At 39.1% G+C, this 22673-nt stretch overlaps 1 protein-coding gene across 1 annotated transcript; it reads right to left on the bottom strand.

Moving 5' to 3' along the window:
- Positions 1–20741: 20741 nt before the first annotated feature.
- Positions 20742–22049, bottom strand: LOC147882038 (uncharacterized). The gene is made up of 4 exons (XM_087402123.1): positions 21930–22049; positions 21389–21499; positions 21053–21163; positions 20742–20931 (listed from the first exon to the last, which is right to left on the bottom strand). Exons 1-4 carry the CDS (start codon positions 21990–21992, stop codon positions 20809–20811), a joined length of 408 nt encoding a protein of 135 aa, XP_087258249.1. The 5' UTR covers positions 21993–22049; the 3' UTR covers positions 20742–20808.
- Positions 22050–22673: the final 624 nt, after the last annotated feature.

Below are 22673 nucleotides of genomic sequence, written 5' to 3'. Positions count from 1 at the left end.
TGTACTTCATTTGGTTAAACATTTAAATTGAAGTTCACTTGTGTTCGCTTCTTGTTCTCTTGTGTTCACAACTCTTCTTCATTCTTGTTCCTACAAGGACTGTGAAAACTCTTCCACAAAGAATCGTGATGGTAGCAACAACGAATAGCAAGCCGTGCAATCAACGAGTCGTAGCATAGAGAAAACGATGAAATGCTAAGATGACAACTTTCATGAACGTCTGATCGCAGATAGCCAAGAGCTAGAAGATATGTGCAAAGTTTGCTCCTCAAGTGTAGACAGATTTAGTCTCTTCCTTCATGACGATGAAACTACAGACTATCAAGGGGAACAAATCAGCTCTGATACCACATGTTGGAAAGATGGAAAACATAATGAAATGGAAATAAAAGCAATAAACAAGTACTCACGTGTAGACTAAGATAGCTTGACTATATTGATTGATGTGACAAGTGAAGTTACAACACTCATATAGATGTTGGAATATGAAGCCAAAGTGAGTCTAAAATGAGTGTTCTAGGTGATCTAGGTGTGGTTTTATAGTCTAGTGAAACCTAGACATGCCACGTGTCATATTGGGAGATATCCCATAGACATTGTGAATTTCTAAAGTCTAGTGGCACACTATATAGTGTTGTACTTGTCTATTGTCTATCACATCAGTTAACATCAAGCTTTATCTACATGTGAGTATTTTGGTTATCATTGCCTTGCTTGTACTTTCTTTCCATTTTCATTATGCTTTCCATCTTACCATTCCGTTCCTAGTGTTAGAGTGATGCTTCCCTCTCCACATGTCCCTTCATGTGGTATCAGAGCTATGTTCCTAGCCTTGCTTTCCCTTTCCCTTCCAAGAGGTTGAGGTGATGGAGGCCAATGAAGCTACTCTTCCTCCTCCTTGGAAGGCTGCCCTCTTCTCTCCTTTCTTGAGCTCTCTTCTCCTCCTACCCAAGCCTCATCAATATGAGCTAAATGCTGCCCATCTACGACATGCTGTTGGTCACCATCAAATGGAGCTGGAGCTGCTGAGTGGAGCTGGAGCTGCTGCGGATTTTGCTCGCCATTCTGCCCGCCATTTTCAGACCTGCAACCAGTACGGTGCTTATATATTGAGCTACAAGTGAAATTTTGATTTGGTTTTTGAAAGAAAGTTATAGTACACTTCAAGAGCTACAATTTTGGTGTTTATTTTGTCTCAATCGGAGCTCTGTATCAAAAGTTATTCCATCTACAAGGTGTGTCAAAATCAAGACTTCATTTCGTCATCTGTTAATGTTTGTAGCGGCCACTTCCCATGGGTATCTTCTTGAGCTTGTGCAGCGAAATCGTTATCTTCTTCAGCAAACGAAGATAAATTAATGGGCGTGTTTTCTTTACTCATGAAGACATAGAGTTGCTCCGAGAGAAACACGGGCAAGCTGCTTCTCACACTAATTTTTGATTTCTCCAATTTCTAGATTTTAAAATGTCCAAGGATTTGGGTTCCTAACTATGCTATGTCTTCTGACTCCAATTCTCATTCTGGTTCTAGCTATTTGTCCCTAGCTCTAGACTTTGAGTTTGTGTTTTGGACTTTTAAGTTTAGTTTTTAGTACAATACTCAACAAAGGGCCTTAGTACAATACTCAACAAAGGGCCTTAGTGAGCCCTTTTAGCCCATAGCGGCTTTTATGAGAGTGTGTCACTCTGCCCACGGGGCCTCTCTCTCTCTCTCTCTCTCTCTCTCTCTCTCTCTCTCTCTCTCTGGTTCTAGCTATTTGTCCCTAGCTCTAGACTTTGAGTTTGTGTTTTGGATTTTGAAGTTTAGTTTTTAGTACAGTACTCGACAAAGGGCCTTAGTGAGCCCTTTTAGCCCTTAGCAGCTTTTATGAGAGTGTCACTCTGCCCACGAGGTCTCTTCTCTCTCTCTCTCATTCTCATTTATACCTTCTAGGCTTATGCACCTACATATATAAGCACACTCATACACATCAAAATTAAGACGAATTCATTTCAACCAAGTAAGATTTAAGCATAGATATGGATTAATACCTGTACTTCATCGATATAGATTTCCTGCATGGGCACTCCCGAATACCCGTCTTTCAACAATTTATGATAAACACAGTGGACATGATCCATAAGATCGTGATGCCCAGCTTGCCTTTTGATTTTCTCGTAGTCTTCAAATATACTATACAACAATTCCCTCATATGTTGAAACATTGGGAAGCATCGAAAACTAGATGTGACATATTGTTCTATTGACATGTGGCCTTGTTCATTGATTAATGCCATCTCACTTCCCTAAACACACAATTGCAATCCTCAAATCAGATAAATTGATATCCTCCTTTCTATTTGACTTGATTTTTCAATTCCCTAGAAAATTCTAGAAATGGTTGAAAACACATGCTGATGTTTATAGTTGCATCAAACCAAAGATCTGTGACAAACATTCGAATTTTGGCCTAAAAGATTTAGACATGTACCTTGACAAGTGACATTATCTCAGCCCAAACAAGAGAAGAGCATTGTTGACGAGTTTTTTTACTGTCTATTTTGCTCCAATAATACCTCTCGAAAAGGTCATATGTGACTTCACGTCCTTTTAACCACTGGGGGGTATGGTCAAATGCAGCTAGATCTTCAGTGTTTACATGTTCTTGTTCACATTCAATCAACCTTGGCGACATGAAAACTGTCCTTGTCAACATGTGCAGAAGCTTCCTATAGGTGATGAAGAGAGGAAAATGTTTCTCATTCAATTTTCTAAAATCATCTGGTATTTCTGAGAACATGGAGGATTCTTCTTTTTCATCTTGCAAGATATCATCTTTGGAAGTATTCTGTAAACAAGAGAATGGCAAGGCTTCAATTTTGCAAATAGTTTGTAAACGTGGGAAGCTTTCTTTATATTTCATTTATACATGGTAAGTTCCTTCACTGTTGCAAATACTTCGCTCGGGTGGGGTTCTCCTTTATATTTATATATGCATCTGTGTGTGTGTGGGGGGGGTGGGGGTGGGGTGGGGCGCATCATTCATCCATATAAAGTTTTCAACAAAGATAGGTGGGGATCAAATATAGAAAAGGAGATTGCTGAACAAAAGTTAGATTGTATAAACCTGAGAACCAGATGCTGCAATAGCGTTGGTAGCTTCTTTTACAGATGAATCATCCATGAAGGAGAGTTCCAAGGAAGCCTGCACAATATATACAACCATCACTGCCATAAAACCTGGTCATAAATAATGAAGCATCATGGCTGATTTACCATGAAGCCTGCACGGTATATACATTTGGCATATTTATGCTTCATACTACAAAGCCTCATTTCAGCAGCTTTAGTAGTTGACAAGCTTGAGTTCATCTACCGCAGCATGAAAGAGTTTACCTTAAGCTTTCCAAAATACTTTTGAACCCTATCACACAGAATTGGGCTCATAGTGACAAAAAGTTGATGCATGTTTGGATCCAACTGGCCTTGCCCAATTTTGTCAAATGTGGTTTGGGCAGAACTTTGAAATATTTTTCTAGAAAAATACACCTGTGCAAATACACACAGGATTCAGGCACATTTAAACATAAGAGTCCTTTCATTTAAGGACGAACTGTCTTTAAGGAACAGTCCCTGCAGATGTATGGAAAGTTCAGACACATTTATACATAAAGTCCTTTCATCTGAGGGGATTCCAGAAGACCGTGCCTATGGAACAAAGTCTTTTGTCAATCCAGATGCATGATAAATTCAAAAATCATAAATTCACCTTGTAAGAAAGATATAGACGGAACAGTAAACACGTTGTCTTTCCAGTGCCACTACGTCCAAGCAGCACAACACTGCGTGGTACTTTGATCACCTGCTTGCAATACCCATGGCTTCTTTTATAAACCAATTATCGATTTCTTTTTCTCTGTAAAGCCCTTTGAGTTTATAAGGTGACTATAGGCCTGACATTGGATAATTCACTAATGAGAGCTCTTGCACATTTTAGCTCATATGCAGTCTGCGAATCAAAAAAAGCGGAGCAATGGCAGATAAAGCCAGCTTATGATAAAAACACATCACATGAAAAATATATTTCTATGTTGAACGTGTGGTGAACGAGGAAGTTAATGTTATTTAAGCATTTCACAACACAGTTTTCTGTTGCTTCTTTGAAAAAGTACTTTAGATCAATGATATAGTGGACCACCTGATACTCTTCTTTTGCTAACTGAAATGGCTGTTCTGCCTTTACTCCAAGCCGAATACATCGTATCAACGATCGCGACAGTGGGATGAATTTCAGAACACTCAGGACATCTGAGCAGCCAGTATCACTGTCTAAAGACAATGCCACATTATGCTCTGAAGCAGCACTTTCAAAATCTGGGAAAAGTTTTGGAAAAACTTCACGGCTGTTCTTGTCCAAGAGGGGTACTTGGCAACATTTTGCATGATATGCTGTATACATTTTATGAACTGCATCTATACACTTCAGAGACGCTAGTACTCCTGTAGACAAAGCACAATGAAAGAGCAGCCTCATGACGTAATTTTGGCGCAAACACTACTATTTTTCATCAGACTTCCTCTCAATTTACGTTTACGGGTAACATTTATGTTCTCACGAGAATATTTTGAAATCATGTCGGCTGTATATTTTGAGACCGATGCCACAATGTATGTTCAATTGAGGCTATTTACCCTTTGCTCCGCGAGCGCCTATCCTTTACTATCCAGATTCCTAGCATTAACGAGGTTTCTTCAAGTTATCGGTTATTCGATCTACGTAACATAGAAGCCATGCATTCAAAAATATTATATTTAGATCGACCGAGAGCCACACTACTACGGACACTTCTACACTTCCATTCCAGCTTGTACAGTCAGACAATTTTAACACGCAATTGCCAATTGCAACATAGAGAAACGGGCTTCCAGAAAAGTACCATCGTCGTCCACAATATCCCATACCTGCAAAGAGAAGCCAACCTACATAGCTCAGAAAAAAACTGAAAGGATGGTCATTAGGTAGGCTTCATAACTGGAATATATACCTTAATGACCTGAGAGTACGATCCCAGTGCATGCATATACACAACGTCCACTTGCCAAATTATTTTGATTTCTTTCTGCATAAAAATGGCCACAATACTTACACTAAAGAGCATGGATTTAATCTCAGGGAGCACGGCTACTTAAGCAGAGAGCCAACCTTGCCTGCGCAACTGATAATGCAGGAGCACAGTTCATCCAGTAGCAAAGCAGACATCTGGTAGATAGGAACTTGGCCGAAAGAAATCTTTGAAACGTTGCAGCCTGCTTGAGACCAGCGACCTCTCTGAAGGTACCTTAACTTTTTGACGACCGGACCCGGCAAGCATGCATTCTGTTGCAGCTTCCAGAGAGTAGTCTCTGAAAGAAGAACCTATGAAACGCGCACGGAATCAAGTCCAACAGCTGAATAGTAAAATGCATATGGAAGAGCACCTCCATTGATTGTGAATGGAAACAAAGGAGGTAATTGAACATGGTGGAGACTTACAGTCCATGGACCAACGATTGCGTCATGTAGATGCTGGAGGGCGTGATCAATGTCGGTATCCATTTTGAGAGAAAAGTTTCCTTCGTCGTTCTTAGCATTTTCGTCGTTCTGAACATTTTCTTCCATAGAGGTTGGAAGCAATTTCACCGGCACAGGTGAGACTAAATTCTGGAAGATGGATGAGATGGAAATCGTTCTGAGTGATGTAATTGGCAACGTTACGGTGCAGAAGGGAAGGTCGAAAGAGCTGCAGAAAATGAGGAGAGTTGAGGAGGTGGGAGAGGAGGAGAAATGGCGATTGATGGAGGGAATTGGAGGAGGAGAAGCGATAAGCTGAGCACAAACAACTGAAATGCAGAAGCTATGGCGATTCCTGCGATCAAACAACTCAAACAGCAGAAGCTATGGCGATTCCTGAGCTCAAACAACCAATCAAACAACTCGAACAGCAGAAGCTATGGCGAATCGTGAGCTCAAACAACCGAAACAGCAGACGCAGCAGCCATCGCCATGCAGCTGCGTTGAAACTTGGGATGGCTCCGCCCCTTAATCATGATTATCTTAATTAATGCGCCTCTAATTACCCTCCACACGAATCTTTAGTGCACACTCATATCTTGCACTTCCCCACTCGTGTGTAGCTCGTCCTCCAAGGGCTTCCTCCCACCATGATCCCCCCACTCACTCCACTCTAGGTGCCCGGGAAAGCCTCTCACAAGGAGTCGTGCATCTGCCACTAGCCATTCACGCCACACGTAGTGTGCTCGAGGCCAAGGAGGGCAGGGCAGAGGAGCAGTACATGCCGATGCCATTAAGGAAAGGATAAGGAAGAATACCATGAGATTACCATTGAGGATACAGCTTCTAAGACTTTTACCTTCTCCTAGATATTTTATTACATCAAAGGATGCTATAACATTGTTATTCATAATGGCACTTGATGTAGAGCACTTCATGACAATGGGGGAGAAGCCTTGTGTGTTCTTCCTTGATGAACTTCAAGACCTCTCTCTCTCACTACAAGGTTTTTTTTCAACACTAATACCAATGGAAATTACACTAATTTTTTTGTGTGGGGGCACAAAGCGTAAGAAAATCGCTAGAATAAGTGTTAAAAAATGTGCATCGATATAACTGTCAGTATATTCCAACACTAAAACTGTCGTATCTACCAATGCTGATAGAGCATCGGTATATATTGACACAAAACATAATCAAATTTTTTGTGTTGTGGGGTAGAATAGGACTGGTTACAGCCCCATTCTGCCCCACTATATGTATTTTGTTACAAGATAGTACAAAAATCAATACGTTTCATTTGCGCTATAAAACTTCCTACAACTCTTTCATCATGTACAACAAAATATATTACCTACAACTATCTTATAGTATACATGCCATCCGGCTCAACAATAGAAAATAAAGATAAAAGTAGAAACTATTCGCGTTAAACAAAATTCATATTGATAAACAAATTTGGTCTCCAAAAAAATCATTATCATGTATCTAGATCTATAAACAAAATTGGTCTCCAAAAGAGACATTTTCATGTTTATGTTAAAGAAAAAAGTTTACTACTGCTTTGCATTACTGTCACTTATATCGTCGCTCTCTTCATCATGGCTTGAAGGGTCACTCGAGATCTCATCTTGCACAACTTGTTCTATATATTGGTACTCTTCTTGGATGATGTACCCACGGTCGAAGAAGATCTCAGTACAATCCATTATCACCTTCATGGTATAGAATTTATTAATTTTGGGCTTGAATCGATTTCTCCAAAGCTTCTTAAGGCTCCTCAAGTTGGATCTTGTAGCTCGCAAGAGATGCTCCAATTTTTTATCGTGTTTACTTTTCTCTGCGACATGGGATATCAGGACTTCCAAATGCCGTATAGTGCAACATGAGGGAGAGGGTTCAGGTTTACAGAAGACTGCTGGGGATTTGGTGGAAAATAACAAGCAAGTTGGGGCATAGAAAACACATTACAAGCCAAGAATGTAAAAAATGAATCACTCATTGCATATATATTCGTACTCCCATTTGCAAATACAGAGACTATCGAGAGGCATAAATAGAGAGGAAAAGAGAGGAAAAAAGAAAGAAAGAAGAGGGGTAAAGAGAAAGAAAGAGAGGAAAAGAAAAAGAAAGAGAGGACAAGAAAGAAAAAAGAGAATGAGGGGTAGAGAGTAAGAGAGAAAGAGGAACAGAGAAAAAGAGGAATGAGAGGAAAAGAGAGGAAAGAGAGAGAGAGTGGAAAGGAAGAGAGGGAAAAAGAGAAAAGAGAGAACGAGGGAATGAGAAGAAAAGAGAGAGAGAGAGTAAAAGGAAGAGGAAAAGAAAAAAATGAGAGGAAGAGGAAGAGAGGGAAAGAGAGAAAAAGAGAAAGAGACTAAGAGGAAGAGGAAAAGAGAGAATGAGAGGAAGAGGAAGAGAAGAAAAGAGAGGAAAAGAGAGAGAAAAAAGAGGAAGAGAGAAAGAGAGAGGAAGAGGAAAAGAGGACGAGAGGAAAAGAGGAAAAGAGGACGAGAGGAAAAGAGGAGGAGGAAGAGAGGAAGAGAAAAGGAGGAAAAGAGAAAGGGAAAAGAGAGGAAGAGGAAAAGAGAGTAAAAGACAGAAAAGAGAGGAAAATAGAGGAAGAGAGAATGAGAGAAAAAGAGAGGAAGAGAGAATGAGAGAACAAGAGAGAAAAGAGAGGAAGAGGAAAAGAGAGAACAAGAGGAAGATGAAGAGAGAACGAGAGGAAGAGGAAGAGAGGAAAAGAGAATAAGAGCAAAAAAGAGTAAGAAAAGACAGTAAGAGAGGAAGAAAGAGGAAAAGACAGAACAAAGAGAAAGAGAGGAAAAGAGTAAGAAAAGAGAAAAGAAGAGAAGAGGAAAGAAAGAACAAGAGGAAGGAAGGTAGAGAGGAAAACAACAGAAAAGAGAGGAAGATGGAAAAAGCTAGGAAAAAAGACAAAAGAGAGAACAGGGAATGAGAGAAAAAGAGAGAGTAAGAGGAAGAGGAAAAGACATAAAAGAGAGAGAGAGAGAGAGAGAGAGAGGAAAAGACATAAAAGAGAGAGAGAGAGAGAGAGAGAGAGGAAAAGACAAAAAAGAGAGAATGAGAGTAAGAGGAAAAGAAGAAAGAGAGGAAAAGAGAAAGAGAAAAGAGAGGAAGAGAGGAAAAGAGAGAGAAAAGAAAGGAAGAGAGAGAAAAGAGAGGAAGAGATAATGAGAGACCAAGAGAGAAAAGAGAGGAAGAGAGGAAGAAGAAAAGAGAGAACGAGAGGAAGAGGAAGAAAGGAAAAGAGAGGAAAGAGAAAGAAAAGAGAAGAACCAAAGGACTAGAGTAAGACAAAAAGAAGAAGAGAGGAAAAGAGTAAGAAAAGAGAGGAAGAGAGGAAGAAGCAGGAAAAGAGTAAGAAAAGAGGAAAGAGAACAAGAGGAAGAGAGTAAGAGAGAGAGTGGAAGAGAGGATAAAAGAGAGAATGAGGGAACGAGAGGAAAAGAGAAAGAGAGTAAGAGGAAGAGGAAAAGACAAAAAGAGAGAACGAGAGGAAGAGGAAGAGGGGAAAAGAGAAAGAGAGTAAGAGGAAGAGGAAAAGAGAGAACGAGAGGAAGAGGAAGAGAAGAAAACGAGGAAAAAAGAACAAGAGAATGAGGGGAAGAGAGTAAGAAAGAGAGAGAGAGAGAGAGAGAGAGAGAGAGAGAGGGAGCGAGAGTGAAGGAAGATAAGGGTCCTGCACCCATCACATTTGCTAGCGCTTAAGGTGGTAGGAAATGGCCATTGCAACATAAATAAAAAATAAAAAGAGAGGAGAATAGAAGTTCCATACCTGGAGCTAAAGAATAAAGGATGACCTCGGAGCAAACTAGTGAGTGAAGCAAAATAAACCGGCTCCCTATAAAACAAAGCAAACACCTCAAAGTTTTTAAAAAAGTAGTGGTTGAAACAAAAACTTATAGTTCTTTACTATATCTTGCTATTCCTTGTGCTTCTTCTTACACAAAAAGAAAACTAGATTTTTTAAAACCTACTGGATAAAGCAAAACTTAGGGAAACTAGAGGGAAATTAAAGGAAAATATAGGAAAAGAATAACTTAGAAAGCATGAAAGAAAGAAAAGAAAGAAAGAGAAGAGACACATACCTTAAAAGAAAGGGAGAAAGAGGTTTGCTTTTGGACCTGGAGGTGGAGGTAGAGGAAGGTTTGTTTGTACGGAAGAAAAAAAGTGTCGAATGAAGGGTGAAATTGGCAAAATGAGTGAAATAAAGTGTGAGGCGTCGCGAGAGAGAAAAGCGTAGGTGGATTTGCCTTTTTTGTGCCAAGTAAGCATCGGTATATATCGACACAAATAGGGTATATACCGATACAAAGAGAGTTTAGCACATTGATGGATAGGAGTTTTGGCAACATACTGATGGAAATAGGGTTTGAATTGGACCGACAGAACAAGACACTTTTCTTAGATTCATGGATGCTTGGGCATGATTTCTAAATTTTTTTAATCTTGACTTGGTTTTGAGTTGTGGTTTAGGAGGTGTACCACATATTCATGTGCTGAAAATATGCTTGCCCAATGATGTAAATGGTGTGGAAAACAAAAAAATATGCATGTTCGTCCATGTGAATAATGTTGGATAAACATGTAACTTTGCACTGGCCTTAAAGTGAATAATATAAGGCATGTGCAAAGTATCGTACCATTTGTACAAAGGCATGTATGATGGGAGAAAGAAGATGCGTATTTTTTATACTCAAGTATGAGACTTGGTGGAAAACAAGAAAATAAGCATGCTTACCCATGCAAACGGTGTCCGATGGGTATGAAATTTTTGAACGAGATTAAAGTAAATAATATTAAGGAGTGTGCAAACTATAATACTCATTGTACAAAGGCACATATGATGAGAGCAAGATGATGCGTATTTTTTATACTCAAGTATATGAGATGCAGCGGAAAACAAGAAAATAAGCATGCCCACCCATGCAAATGGTGTCGATGGGTATTTAAATTTGCATGGGTCTTAAAGTAAATAAGATTAAGACGTGTAAAGAATCATACCCATCATACAAAGGCACATATGATGGGAGCAAGCAGATGCGTATATTTTGATACTAGGGTATGAGACTCAGTGAAAAACAAGAAAATAAGCATGCCCACCCATGCTAACGATGTTCGATGGGTATGAAACTTTGCACGGGCCTTAAAGTGAATAATATTAAGTCCTTTGCAAAGTATTGTAGCGATCATACAAAGGCACATATGATGGGAGCAAGAAGATGCGTATTTTTTGATACTTGGGATGAGATTCAGTGGAAGACAAGCAAATAAGCATGCCCACCCATGTAAATGGTGTCCGATGGGTATGAAAATTTGCATGGGACTTAAAGTAAATAAGATTAAGGCATGTGCATAGTATCCTACCCATTATACAAAGGCATGTATGATGGGAGCAAGAAAATGCATATTTTTTGATACTCGGGTATGAGACACGATGGAAAATAAGAAAATACAAAGGCATGTATGATGGGAGCAAGAAGATGCATATGTTTTGATACTCATGTATGAGACACGGTGGAAAACAAGAAAATAAGTATGTCCACCCATGCAAGCGGTGTCAGATGGGTATGAATCTTTGAATAGAACTGCAATTGAATAAGGCGTGTGCAAAGTATTGTACCCATCATACAAATGCGCATACGATGGGAGCAAGCAGATGCATACTTTTTGATGAGAAGGTATGAGACTACGGTGGAAAACAAGAAAATAAGCATGCCCACCCATGCAAACGGTGTCTAATGGGTATGAAACTTTGCATGGGCATTAAATTTAAGAAGATTAAGGCATGTGCAAAGTATTGTACCCATCATACAAAGGCACATACGATAGGAGCAAGCAGATGCATATTTTTTTATACTCAAGTATATGAGACACGATGGAAAAGAAGAAAATAAGCATGCCCACCCATGCAAACGGGGTTCGATGGGTATGAAAATTTGTAGAGCCTTAAACTAAATAAGATTAAAGCATGAGCAATGTATGATACCCATCATACAAAGGCACATATGGTGGGAGCAAGCAGATGCACATTTTTTAATACTCGGGTATGAGACTCAATGTAAAACAAGAAAATCAGCATGCCCACACATGCAAACGGTGTCCAATGGGTATGAAAGTTTTCATGGGTCTTAAAGTGAATAATATTAAGGCGTGTGCAAAGTATTGTACCCATCATACAAATGCACGTATGATGGAAGCAAGCAGAAGCATATTTTTCTATACTCATGTATGGGACAAGGTGGAAAACAAGCCATCCCATCTTGCCCCTTTTGAGGGATCTTCACCTGGGCATCACGATCATAGGTCCAAAAATATTAGTAAGGGTTGAGGCTGCTATGGTGGCACGGGAGATGTAGATGAGTCTACACACTCCCAGTGCTCCATGAGACACATTTCCAATCTGGTAAAAAATAAGCATGCCTACCCATGCAAATGGTGTTCGTTGGTATGAAACTTTGAATGGGCATTAAAGTGAATAATATTGAGATGTGTTCAAAGCATTATACCCATTACACAAAGGCATGTATGATGGGAGCAAGAAGATGCATATCTTTCAAAGCATTATATCCATCATAGAAAGGCATGTATCATCGATGGGAGCAAGAAGATGCATATCTTTTGATACTCGGTGGAAAACAACATGCCTACCCTTGTAAACAGTGTTCGATGGGTATGAAACTTTGCATCAGCCTAGAGAAAATAAGATTAAGGCATGTGCAACGTATATTACCCATCGTACAAAGGCATATACGATGGGAGCAAGGAGATGCATATTTTTTAATACTTAGGTATATGAGACGTGGTGGAAAACAAGAAATTAAGCATGCCTAACCATGCAAATGGTGTTTGATGGGTATGAAACTTTTCAAGGGTGTTCAACAAAGGCACGTATGATGGGAGCAAGCAAATGCATACAAAGGCAGTATGAGACTCAGTGGAAAATAAGAAAATAAGCATACCCACCCATGCAAATGGTGTCCGATGGGTATGAAACTTTTTACAAGCCTTAAAATGAATAATATTAAGGTGTGTTCAAAGTATCATACCCATCATATAGAGGCACGTACGATGGGAGCAAGTAGATGCATAGTTTTTGATACTCACATATTTGAGGTACAATGGAAAATAAGCATGCCCACCAATGCAAACGGTGTCTCATGGGTATGAAACTTTGCACGGGCCTTAAAGTGAATAAGATTAAGGCATATATGGTGGGAGCAAGTAGATGCATATTTTTTGATACTTTGTGTATGAGACTCGGTGGAAAACAAAAAAATAAGCATGCCCACCCATGCAAAAGGTGTCTGATGGGTATGAAACTTTTCATTAGACTTAATGTGAATAAGATTAAGGAGTATGTGTGCAAAACATAGGACCCCTCAAATAAAGGAATATACAGTGGGAGCAAGAAGATGCATATTTTTTGATACTCAAGTATATGAGACACGATGGAAAATAAGAAAATAAGCATGCCCATGCAAACGGTGTCCGATGGGCATGATACTTTGCACTGGACTATAATTGAATAAGATTCAAGCGTTTGCAAAGTATAGCACCCATCCGATGAAGCTGGTGCTATTTTCCCTACGTATACGTACCCTGAGAACCATCAATGGTGACATACTTCTACTATTGATGTGACATTTCCTTATATCCTTCTCTTGAAAACCCTTGGATCATTATGTCATGCATCATGGGAAAAATATCCAAGGGGAAAACATCCAAAATAGCAATTATTTCTTGTAATAGCAATAAGTATACTTTAGATGAGAATGATTGGAATGTATTCAATGACTTTGTAAAGGGGCATTAAACGCACTTGGTAGGGGCTTCTTTGTTATCTTTCTAATATGATAAAAGCTTTATTACGATTATTACTATGTGCTGAGTTTAGTTTGATTTCTCTTGATGGATTTTTTAAATTATTTTTTTGCAGGACCTTGAATCACACAAGTGGATGATTTGCAACTGCCTGGGTACTTTTGTTTATATGAATGCCATTAAGCAAGTTTAAAAATGCTATTTTGGCATCGGGTACAACAAGATGTTGTATGAATGTAGCCTCTATGGTTTTAATACCATGGTTTCATGGTTTGATATGACTTAGTGGATGTTTGTATTTGGCAAGAAATAAATATTATATATCGTCATTGAATGCTTTGTAAAATTGGCTAATCTATCATCCCTTCTCTTAGCTAAAACACCCATACATATGGTTTTGTAAAAAATTGAAAGATATAAAGCATTTATAAAAGCTCCCAATCTTTCATGTAGTATTTTTATAAAGGTTGTTTCTTGAGCTCTTTACGTGTTTCAAGTGGCTTTGCACAATTCTTTGCTCTTGGTGTACGGCACACATGATTTGTCTTGTTTGATATTTGTTCCTCTTAATTTTTACACATATGTCTTTATTCTTTGTTTCTCTTGCCTTATGGCATCATCAGTACACAAACCCATCTTAAACTTATGCATTGCCCATTATTGCAGTCGGTACCTCAATTTTTTGTGTGTAGATTCAAATAATGCAGGTGATGTAGAGATCTTGCAGTTTAAATATCTCATCCTACCTAAAGGGACTCCAAAAGTAGTAGTGTATGACTCACATAAGGACTTTTAAAATTCCTCTAGGAAAATAAATATACTTACAGAAGGGGATTTATAAAATTTCCCAAAATTTACAGAGGGGATACCAGGAAATACTACAAATAGGTTACATAGGGATTTAGAAAAGAACCCTTGCACGCACGTGATATAGACATATTACACTAAGTGACCCCCCCGAGAATTATTTTGAGTCCCATACTGTCAGCATATACACCAACACTGTGTTACTGTTAGTATATATCGACACTAAAGAGTGTCGGGCAGTTGTACAGACATAAAAGCTATCCGTGGGCTATACCCCCCCTTCTCTCTCTCTCTCTCTCTCTCTCTCTCTCTCTCTCGCTCTCTCGCTCTCTCAAGCTTAGCTATACAATAATATGCATTTGTTTGCAAGCTTAACTATTCAATAACATGCATTTGTTCGCAAAGTGTTTATGGTGGAATATACCGACAAATAGTGGAATGTGTCTATGGAAAAGGTCCCTTCTCAATCTTGCACTACCACCTTCTCATATTGTCTTACCATCCTTCTTATATTACCAAGAACGTCCCCTTAATTGTTCAGTTATTCCATTACTAGGCATCTCTTATTGCAAGTAGTGGAATAATGTTGTATATTGGCCAAATTCCTCATGGGGAGGGAACTCTTGGCTCAAATTTGTGGACAATGGTTTAAGGGAGGTAATTTTGATTGGATATTTGAGGGTACTCAAGCCATAAAACATGGCTTTTTGTATGATTTTCAGGTGGGCTTTTGCAAAGGCATGATTCAATGCAGAGTGGTTCTCTCTTAGGTTTCATAGATTTATTTATCTAGATCTTCAGCACAATTGTTTGGTCTCTTTTCATCCAATTGACAAAATTAGTGGTGTATTTAGGTATGCTTACTACCTATCTATCATCTAATAAAATTTAAATAAATGCATATATGCACCTAAGTCAATGATGTTGTAATCTTAGTATGTATCCATCACTTAAGTAAATGCATGCATGCACCTGATGAGTAATGATGGAATCTTTCTTTGGCATGTAAAAATCGTTAAAAGGTATCCCCATTTAAAGGAGATCTCATTATCAAGAATTGATAAGCCTCGAATTCACTCATTGGGCAAGTTAGACACAACATATAGGTCATAGTCATTAGTTTTCTTCAAAGGTTTATGAAAACCTTGAAAATGTTAAAAGGTCTACGAATACCTTAAAGGTGTTTATGAGGCAAAGTCATCCAAGACGCGAGGGAAGTAGAGGGCTGGTTAGTGCAAAAATCATTATGGTAGGTGAGGCTCCTCAAGTAAAGCACATCATAAAGAAATATGGGTGAATTTCGAAAAAAAAGAGAGGCCAAAATAGAGAGAGTCGCTATGCAAAGTGATAATTTGACTCCAACATAGAACCCAACCATATATGCAAGACCCCCCAAGATGCTGATAGGCAGATTTCGAGGACCCCAAATTTGAACTACTAGTGGGAGTACCTAGGAAAAATTGATACTATTGTACATCTTAGGTCATGTTTTTCATGCTAGGACTAGTTGTTTATTTGCATGATGATAGAAAGCTCTTGTTGATTGTGGTCTCATGGTGGAACTAGGTAGGTGAGTGGAGACATGGGTAAAGAGCATGTAGTTAAAAAAAGCCATTACACTTTCCCAAAAAAAGCAACAATCACTATTTTGTGATAAATTTTGATATGTAGCTCAAATTTTGGAGTTTTAGTTATCAACACAAAGCTGAGATTAAAATCTATAGCTTTCTAGAAGAAGTTGGGGACTAAATCCATAGAGAGCATGGGATGTTGCAAGTGATTGAGAGGGTGATGAAATATATAGTCTATGGGTTCGTGTGTGATGAAATATATAGTCTATGGGTTCATGTGTGATGCTCTTATTGTGTTTGTGAGTTGAAGAGCTATTATAGTGGTCACTTACATTCTCATTGCATAGGTTCACTTTTATGTCTTTGATGGAGTTGCTATTTCTTCTTGCTATGATGAGGTCGTATGACTCCCATATGCATAGAGTGCAATGACTTTGAGTTCTTTTGTATTCCTCTACATATACACTCCATGGGCAAGCTCAATCTTGCTTCTTAAAAAATAGGTTGTTCTAATTTTATTGTACCAAGCCCTTGGGCTTGTTTGAGACCATATAATCCCTTTTATAATTGGCATAAGAGATCTTCAAATGGTGTAAACCTCTTCTTGTAAGTTACTATTCAAAAAGCTGACTAGACACTTTCCTGTAACCAATCCCAAGCATTTTTCATGCATTGTTCTTTAGAATTGCATTGTATTCCTCTTCAATGACCTCATCCATGACATGTGTACCCATTTTGATTATGCTACCTCTTGACCATAGCCTATAGGTAATGGGCTTTTTGAATGTGACACACAACATCCATATAGTACTTGTTGCCTTCTTGGCTTCAACTCTTTAGCAATGTTTTTTGCCTCATCCACCAAATGTTTGGCTAACTTTGGCATTGGTATTAATGTAAAGGCTTCTTGATCATTTTGCTTGTGAGAAAACCAATAGTCTACCACTACAACTCATCCCATTTTTAATCCTAATTCATTTTTCCTTTAAATTGGATATTGAAAAGGCATAATTTCTTTTTACAAAATGACGGACATCAAAATAAGCATTAAAAAAGGACCAAATAGATAAATATCACTTGGCTCATGTGCATGAAATGCACATCCATGGAGTAGGTTTTTACTTTGTTGATATCGGAGGGAAGAGATACTAAATTTATAAGCCCATATGTGTCTCAACCTATCCGCTAATTATTGTATTATCAAGTGTTGATGGCAAGGCAACATAGTGGCAACAACAATCTCCTTACTTGTCCTATCATCTAGGTTCCTTAAGAAGTTCACGGGATTTTGATTTCTAAAGAATCATGGCCAAAATTTGGTTGCTTAGGGGGAATAATTTGGTTTTAAGAACTTTTCATCCCTTCCATGATGGAATTTGCATCACTTGCATCTTTCGCAAGCCATTTCTAGAAGTCTACACAAGCATAATATACTAGCCCATCAAGGACTAGACAAAGTATACTAATTTTTTTTTCAATCATTATTGTAAGGAGAGTGGATCACAATACTTGTGGTGTGTGTGTGGGGAAAATTAATGGTAGGAGGAAATAAATACCTCTCAATTAATTACTTTATCACTCATTCTTCAATTAAGCTACATTATAAGGACCTTTTATTTTCTTTGGGCCAATTAAGGTATGGTATGTAAGGAGTATGTAAGCAAGTTTACCTTATTCGATATCTTCTATGAAATGAATATGTTAGTAAACCAATTTACCTTAATTTTTATCTGAAATAAAATGAATCTTAGCCATCTAATTCACCTTCTTTTTCACCTCAAATGAAATGAATCTCATCCATCCACCTTACCTTATTTTTCACCTCAAACAAAATGAATCTCATCCATCGATGGGCCATTTGCTTAAATTTGGTGACCAACTTCACTCAATCTATGGTGAAAGCACACCATGCATGCACTTAAACGTCACTATAGGGATTAAACCTTGGGATCTCCCTTCAAACCCCCCCCTCCCTCAGCGTTGCTTTACTGCTAGTCTAAATAGGTTTCATAGGCTCTAAGAGAATGTTCATGCAATGTGGCTTGATTTGAATCAGCTTTGATTGTGAGAACCCAACAAAAAATTAAGTTTGGTTTCCTTTTTGTTTGCACTTTTTTTTGTGGACTAGTTTTATGTGGACATGGTGGGGACAGATTCACTCTACCCTGTGTGGATGTTTGACAAGTGCCATGAATAAAAAACTCCCCTTGTACTTGGAATGAGAAGGAATGTTCGAACCTTACAAATGTACGATTTAATTTGCAATCCAAGCCCATGTAGTATGGGGCTTGGCAAGCTCCCTTAGGAACAATCTTGGGTTGGTGATATGGAAAGGATATAAGGCCTAAACAAAAAGAAGAATCTCATTGGAATACTATTTCTGGGGTTGAGAGCTCTCAGAAGTGGCTAGGCTACTAGGGCTGGGGTACCCTCAGCATGTGTTTCCCATATGCATATGTCACACCATCACATGGTTCGCTAACCCTAAGGGTTGAGAGCTCTCAAAAGTGGCTAGTCTACTAAGGCTTGGGTAACCTCAACATGTGTTTCTCATATGCGTATGTTGGCTACTCAAGTTTTGGATAACCCTATTTTAGATGGTATCTGTGTCACAAAGAAAAATACTTGTGAAAAGACTTTCTAGGAACAATGTATAAAATATTTCAAATACAAGAAAGCAATTACTATTATATGTGTAGCTATATGCTTCTTTGGTAGACCTAGTGAATATTAATACTATTAAAAGTGTGTTAATATTATGTCAAAGGTCAAGATTGCGTTTTGGTAATTGGAAAGTGTTCATCAAAGGTAAGGGTGTTATTATTATGTCAAAGGTCAAGATTGCTTTTTGGTAATTGGCAAGTGTTCATCAAAGGTTGGTGCTTCAAGTTCTTGCTTCTACAATTGATACATTGATTCATGCCAAATGTTGGTATGATCATTTATACAACTCAATTCTGGCATGAGTAGTCGATATGAATTATAGGTCAATGTTCATAGCTCATAAGCATCGATTGTTTGATACTAACGAAAAAAGGATTTGATCAATTGCGAGGTGATGACATTAGTGTAAACATGTGATGAGTTGCAAAAACATGATGATGATGAGCCTTGGTGTAACAAGATGAGTTGAAAGACTAACATATTTTATCTAGATATGTGGTAATTTAAGATAATGAATTGCAAAAGTATGCTATGCACAAAAGAAGCAAACCGTCGTGGACTTCTTGTCATGAAATTGATCACCCCATGTTTAGAGAGTTTACAATTATTCTTTGTTCAACTACAAATAAGGTCTAGAAGGTTTGTCTCAACAAATCTATCAATTGCATGGATATAATTTGGTATTTATGCAATGACATCTAATAATTTTAGTATAAACGCTACAAGTTAATGCAATGGCATGTAATACTTTTAGTATAAACGCTACAAGTTTGTGGAATGTTCAAAAAGACATTATCACCAAATCAATGGGCTCCAACTTAGTATGTTACAAAAGAAAGTTTGTTTCATTTTGAATCAATGGGCTCCAACTTAGTGTGCTAGAAGACAAAGTTTGTTTCATTTCCAATTATCAAAATTTGTTTCATTTCCAAGATAATTGGACCCTCGTGGCTCCGAACCATTTATGGACAAGAGGAAGTTAAATTAAAAAATATTTATATAATATAATTATGATATGCACATGTCCGGATGGCATTTTTAAATTCAAAGCTACAACATGTATACATACTAAATAGGGTAAACAATTATGCAAAAAACATAAAAGTTTAAATATAAGTTATGTGCTTGCTCTTAGAGATTGACCTTCATTTTTATGAAGATTGGTAAACGGGAAAGACCTTAGAGAAAGCTATCTAGAAATCTCCAATGACAAGAGGAAAAATCAAGGTAAGCTATGTTATTTAGGATATTTTTGGAAGGGTCATCCAATTTTGGAACCCTTGAAGCTCTATATAAAAACATCCCCTTGAGCTCTATATAAAAACATCCCCTTGTTCTGTTTTTTTCATTGAGGAATCCTTAGAGCTTTATATAAGAACTCATTATCATTATTCAAGGAAATAATCAATCCACTTGAGTGTTCCCTTTACCCAAGGTTGTTCCTTCTACCTACATTGATGTCGATTATTTTAACTCGGTGCATCCATTTTGTGCACCCTTTACCCCACGTTTTTCCTTCTACCTACATAGAGTCTCGTTAAGACTTGAGTTAAGGTTTCCTTCCATTAAATTTCAACCTTCTAAAATCAAAACCTTCCTACCCAAGTAATTCAAACTTCTAATTAGATCGAGGTTGTTTACACAGCTTGTAAAGGAAATGGTTGTGGATTTGGGATGTTTTCTTTCCTAGTCTAGTAAAGATACCAAGTAAGATATGCCTTGGTATGATGTATATTGGGTTTTTCTAAATTTACTTGGATGGGCTAGAAAAAATACTAGGCAAGATATGCCTTGGCTTGGATGATGGAAGAACTTCTAATGTTGTCGAATCTCTACCTTGAATCGGGCATGCAATTGGTGACACTCCTCTTGCTTTAACCATATGATGCATGTTAGTATCCATGTTAGTTGGATGGTAACATGCATGTTACCTAGATAAGCCTTTTATTGGAAGGTAGAGCTAATATTAACTCCTTGAAGTTCTACCTCTCTTACTTCTCCCTTTCTCTTGGGGCCAAAAGGAAACTTGAGGCTAAATACGCCTACATGGAGAAAAATAAAGAGAGGGCTATGAAATGCCTACTTGTAGGCTACTTGGATAGGTGTGTATTGCTTTGTTGTATGTTGGAACAAGTCATGGACTCTTGCCACAAAAGTAAAGTTATATTGTAGAGTCTTGAAAATGATACTCTTTTCTTTGTTCATCAGACTTGGATTGTAAAAAGTGGAATACAAATCGATGATATATATCAAAGTTTCAATTATTACCAAAATTGGAGAGTGACGGGAGCAGAGCAAATACGTTTTCCAACCCGCCATCAAGACAATCTCTTCTTTCCCATGAGAGCTCCTTGCTCAAACCGCCAGTAGCGAGATTCCCGTTCTGTTTAAGAGGCTACCGTCTGCTTTTCAATCAAATCAGAGACTTGCTGCACCGTCGAGATGTTCTCTGCGGCTTGTTCATCGATTGAAACCCCAAATTTCTCTTCCAATGACATGACGATTTCCACCTGTATGCATGGTAAAAGAGTAGGGTGAGACGAGAAAGTTTGCCGCGCTTTCAACATCCGTTACTCGATGATTAATTCAGACATGTTCTACTAAGCTCGAGATAAGATATTCAGACGCTACCGTGTCGAGGGAATCGGCGCCCAGCTCAGAGAACTTAGTCTCTGGCAGTACGGTCGCACGATCGACGGACAGCTGAGTTGCAATGATATCTTGGATCTTTTCCAGCGTAGTCTGCATAAGACAATCAACAAAAATCAAGAAGATACAAGGAAAAGCGCACCTCTACTACAGGTGGGCAAGGAAGAAAAGGGCCCTTGGTCTTAATGTTATGCTGAAATGAAAGGAAAAAGAGCCCTTCCTTCTTGTAAAGTGCTCTTGTGGCCCTTTTTCTTATGAAGTACCCTATTTCGATGACTGCTGGAAGTAATCATAAAGCGGGCTAGGCGAACTCCATACCTGGCAGGAAACCTTGAGAGGTCGGCTGCTGGACTGAGAACGAAGGACTAGCCCTCTTACGCTTAGCTTAGGCATTGGACAGGCCCGCAATCCGCTGTACCTAGCAATATTCTGAGAAAGCACGATTGAAGGAGTCCATGCAAGTTCAAAGCGTGAGAACTCACAACAAGAATATAACTTTAAAATAGGCTGTATCTAGGAGACTATGCAGAAAGTGAGATCGGACCGAGATCGAAACTGATGAGAATGCATGCAGTAAGCAACATGTGGAACATTCTTGCAACAAATCGATCTGGAAAATTAATGCTCATGCACCCAGGGATGTTCAGTGAAACTGGTGAGAGTCCAGCGGGATTTATGTGACCTTCACGTGAAACAACCCACATAAAAGAAGCTCTCTCTAAGCAGAAAGGAAGCGTGATCCAGGTGGTGGGGTAGTGCAAGGGGATGCATGCGGGCCAAGTAAGCAATCCACACAAAGCAACAAGCAACATGGGAAAGAGCTGTAAGAAAAGCAAGGAAGGGAAGGTAGGCAACGTACCAGGGGGAGGGAGGGGGAGGAGACGGAGAGGGAGGAGGGGAGGGCAGAGGCGGAGGCGGCCATGATAACTAGAGAGAGAGAAGGAGAGCAAGGAATGAAGAGAGGAGCGAGCTATGGAGGGGAGGAGGAGGTTGTTGTTCGAGGGATGAAAGCAATGAAGGGGAGGAGCACGAGAGGTAATATTTGGAAGCTTAGATGCAAAGACAAGGAGAATGGTTACGTGGGTGGCATCGCCCAAACCTCATGCATTGGGGAGCTCCCTCGGCCGCCCTCTCTCGCCTGCCCTCCACATGTGTGGGAGACATCCTCCTTGCTTTCACACTTGGCATCTAGTGATTTGTAGGTCCCCCCCCTTTCTAAAGAACATTACATTCCTACCCTAGAGCATTTTTTTCTCGACTCACACCCCATTTCAAACACTTACATGTTGGCTTTTCAAGTTCGCACGTGCTTTCGGCCCACCTCAGCTGCCTGCTCGCGTTCGCTTCCCTTGAGAAATCCTCTTCTGCCTACTGTCAGCATCGGCCACGAGTGCTTGTACCGCTTGTAGATGGACGTGTGTAGGTGTGCGAGTAGGGGGTGTTGGTGAGGGGCGGGGAGGGAGGACTCTTTCTAGTTCAAGCTGGGGTCCTCCTAACTTGTGCAAAATAATGATATGACATCAAGTTGTTTCGCATGGGTATGTCCGTCGCATCGCCAAAGCATTGTGGAGTGCCCTTGATCGCCTTCCTTTGCCTGCCCTTC

Source organism: Dipteris shenzhenensis, chromosome 30, assembly GCF_047967505.1.
Source record: "Dipteris shenzhenensis isolate YYH24624 ecotype China chromosome 30, Dip_SZ_1.0, whole genome shotgun sequence".
In the NCBI taxonomy this organism is placed as follows: Eukaryota; Viridiplantae; Streptophyta; class Polypodiopsida; order Gleicheniales; family Dipteridaceae; genus Dipteris; species Dipteris shenzhenensis.
Note: the sequence above shows the minus strand (reverse complement) of the source record. Positions and strands in the feature narration are given on the sequence as shown.

Excerpts from the sequence above, each read along its gene's own strand:
- LOC147882038 (XM_087402123.1), bottom strand. The coding sequence starts at position 21,992 with ATGGCCGCCTCCGCCTCTGCCCTCCCCTCCTCCCTCTCCGTCTCCTCC. Across the intron at positions 21,500-21,929 it reads CCTCCCCCTCCCTCCCCCTG|AATATTGCTAGGTACAGCGG; the intron begins GTACGTTGCCTA and ends GTGCTTTCTCAG. Across the intron at positions 21,164-21,388 it reads CTCTCAAGGTTTCCTGCCAG|ACTACGCTGGAAAAGATCCA; the intron begins GTATGGAGTTCG and ends TGTCTTATGCAG.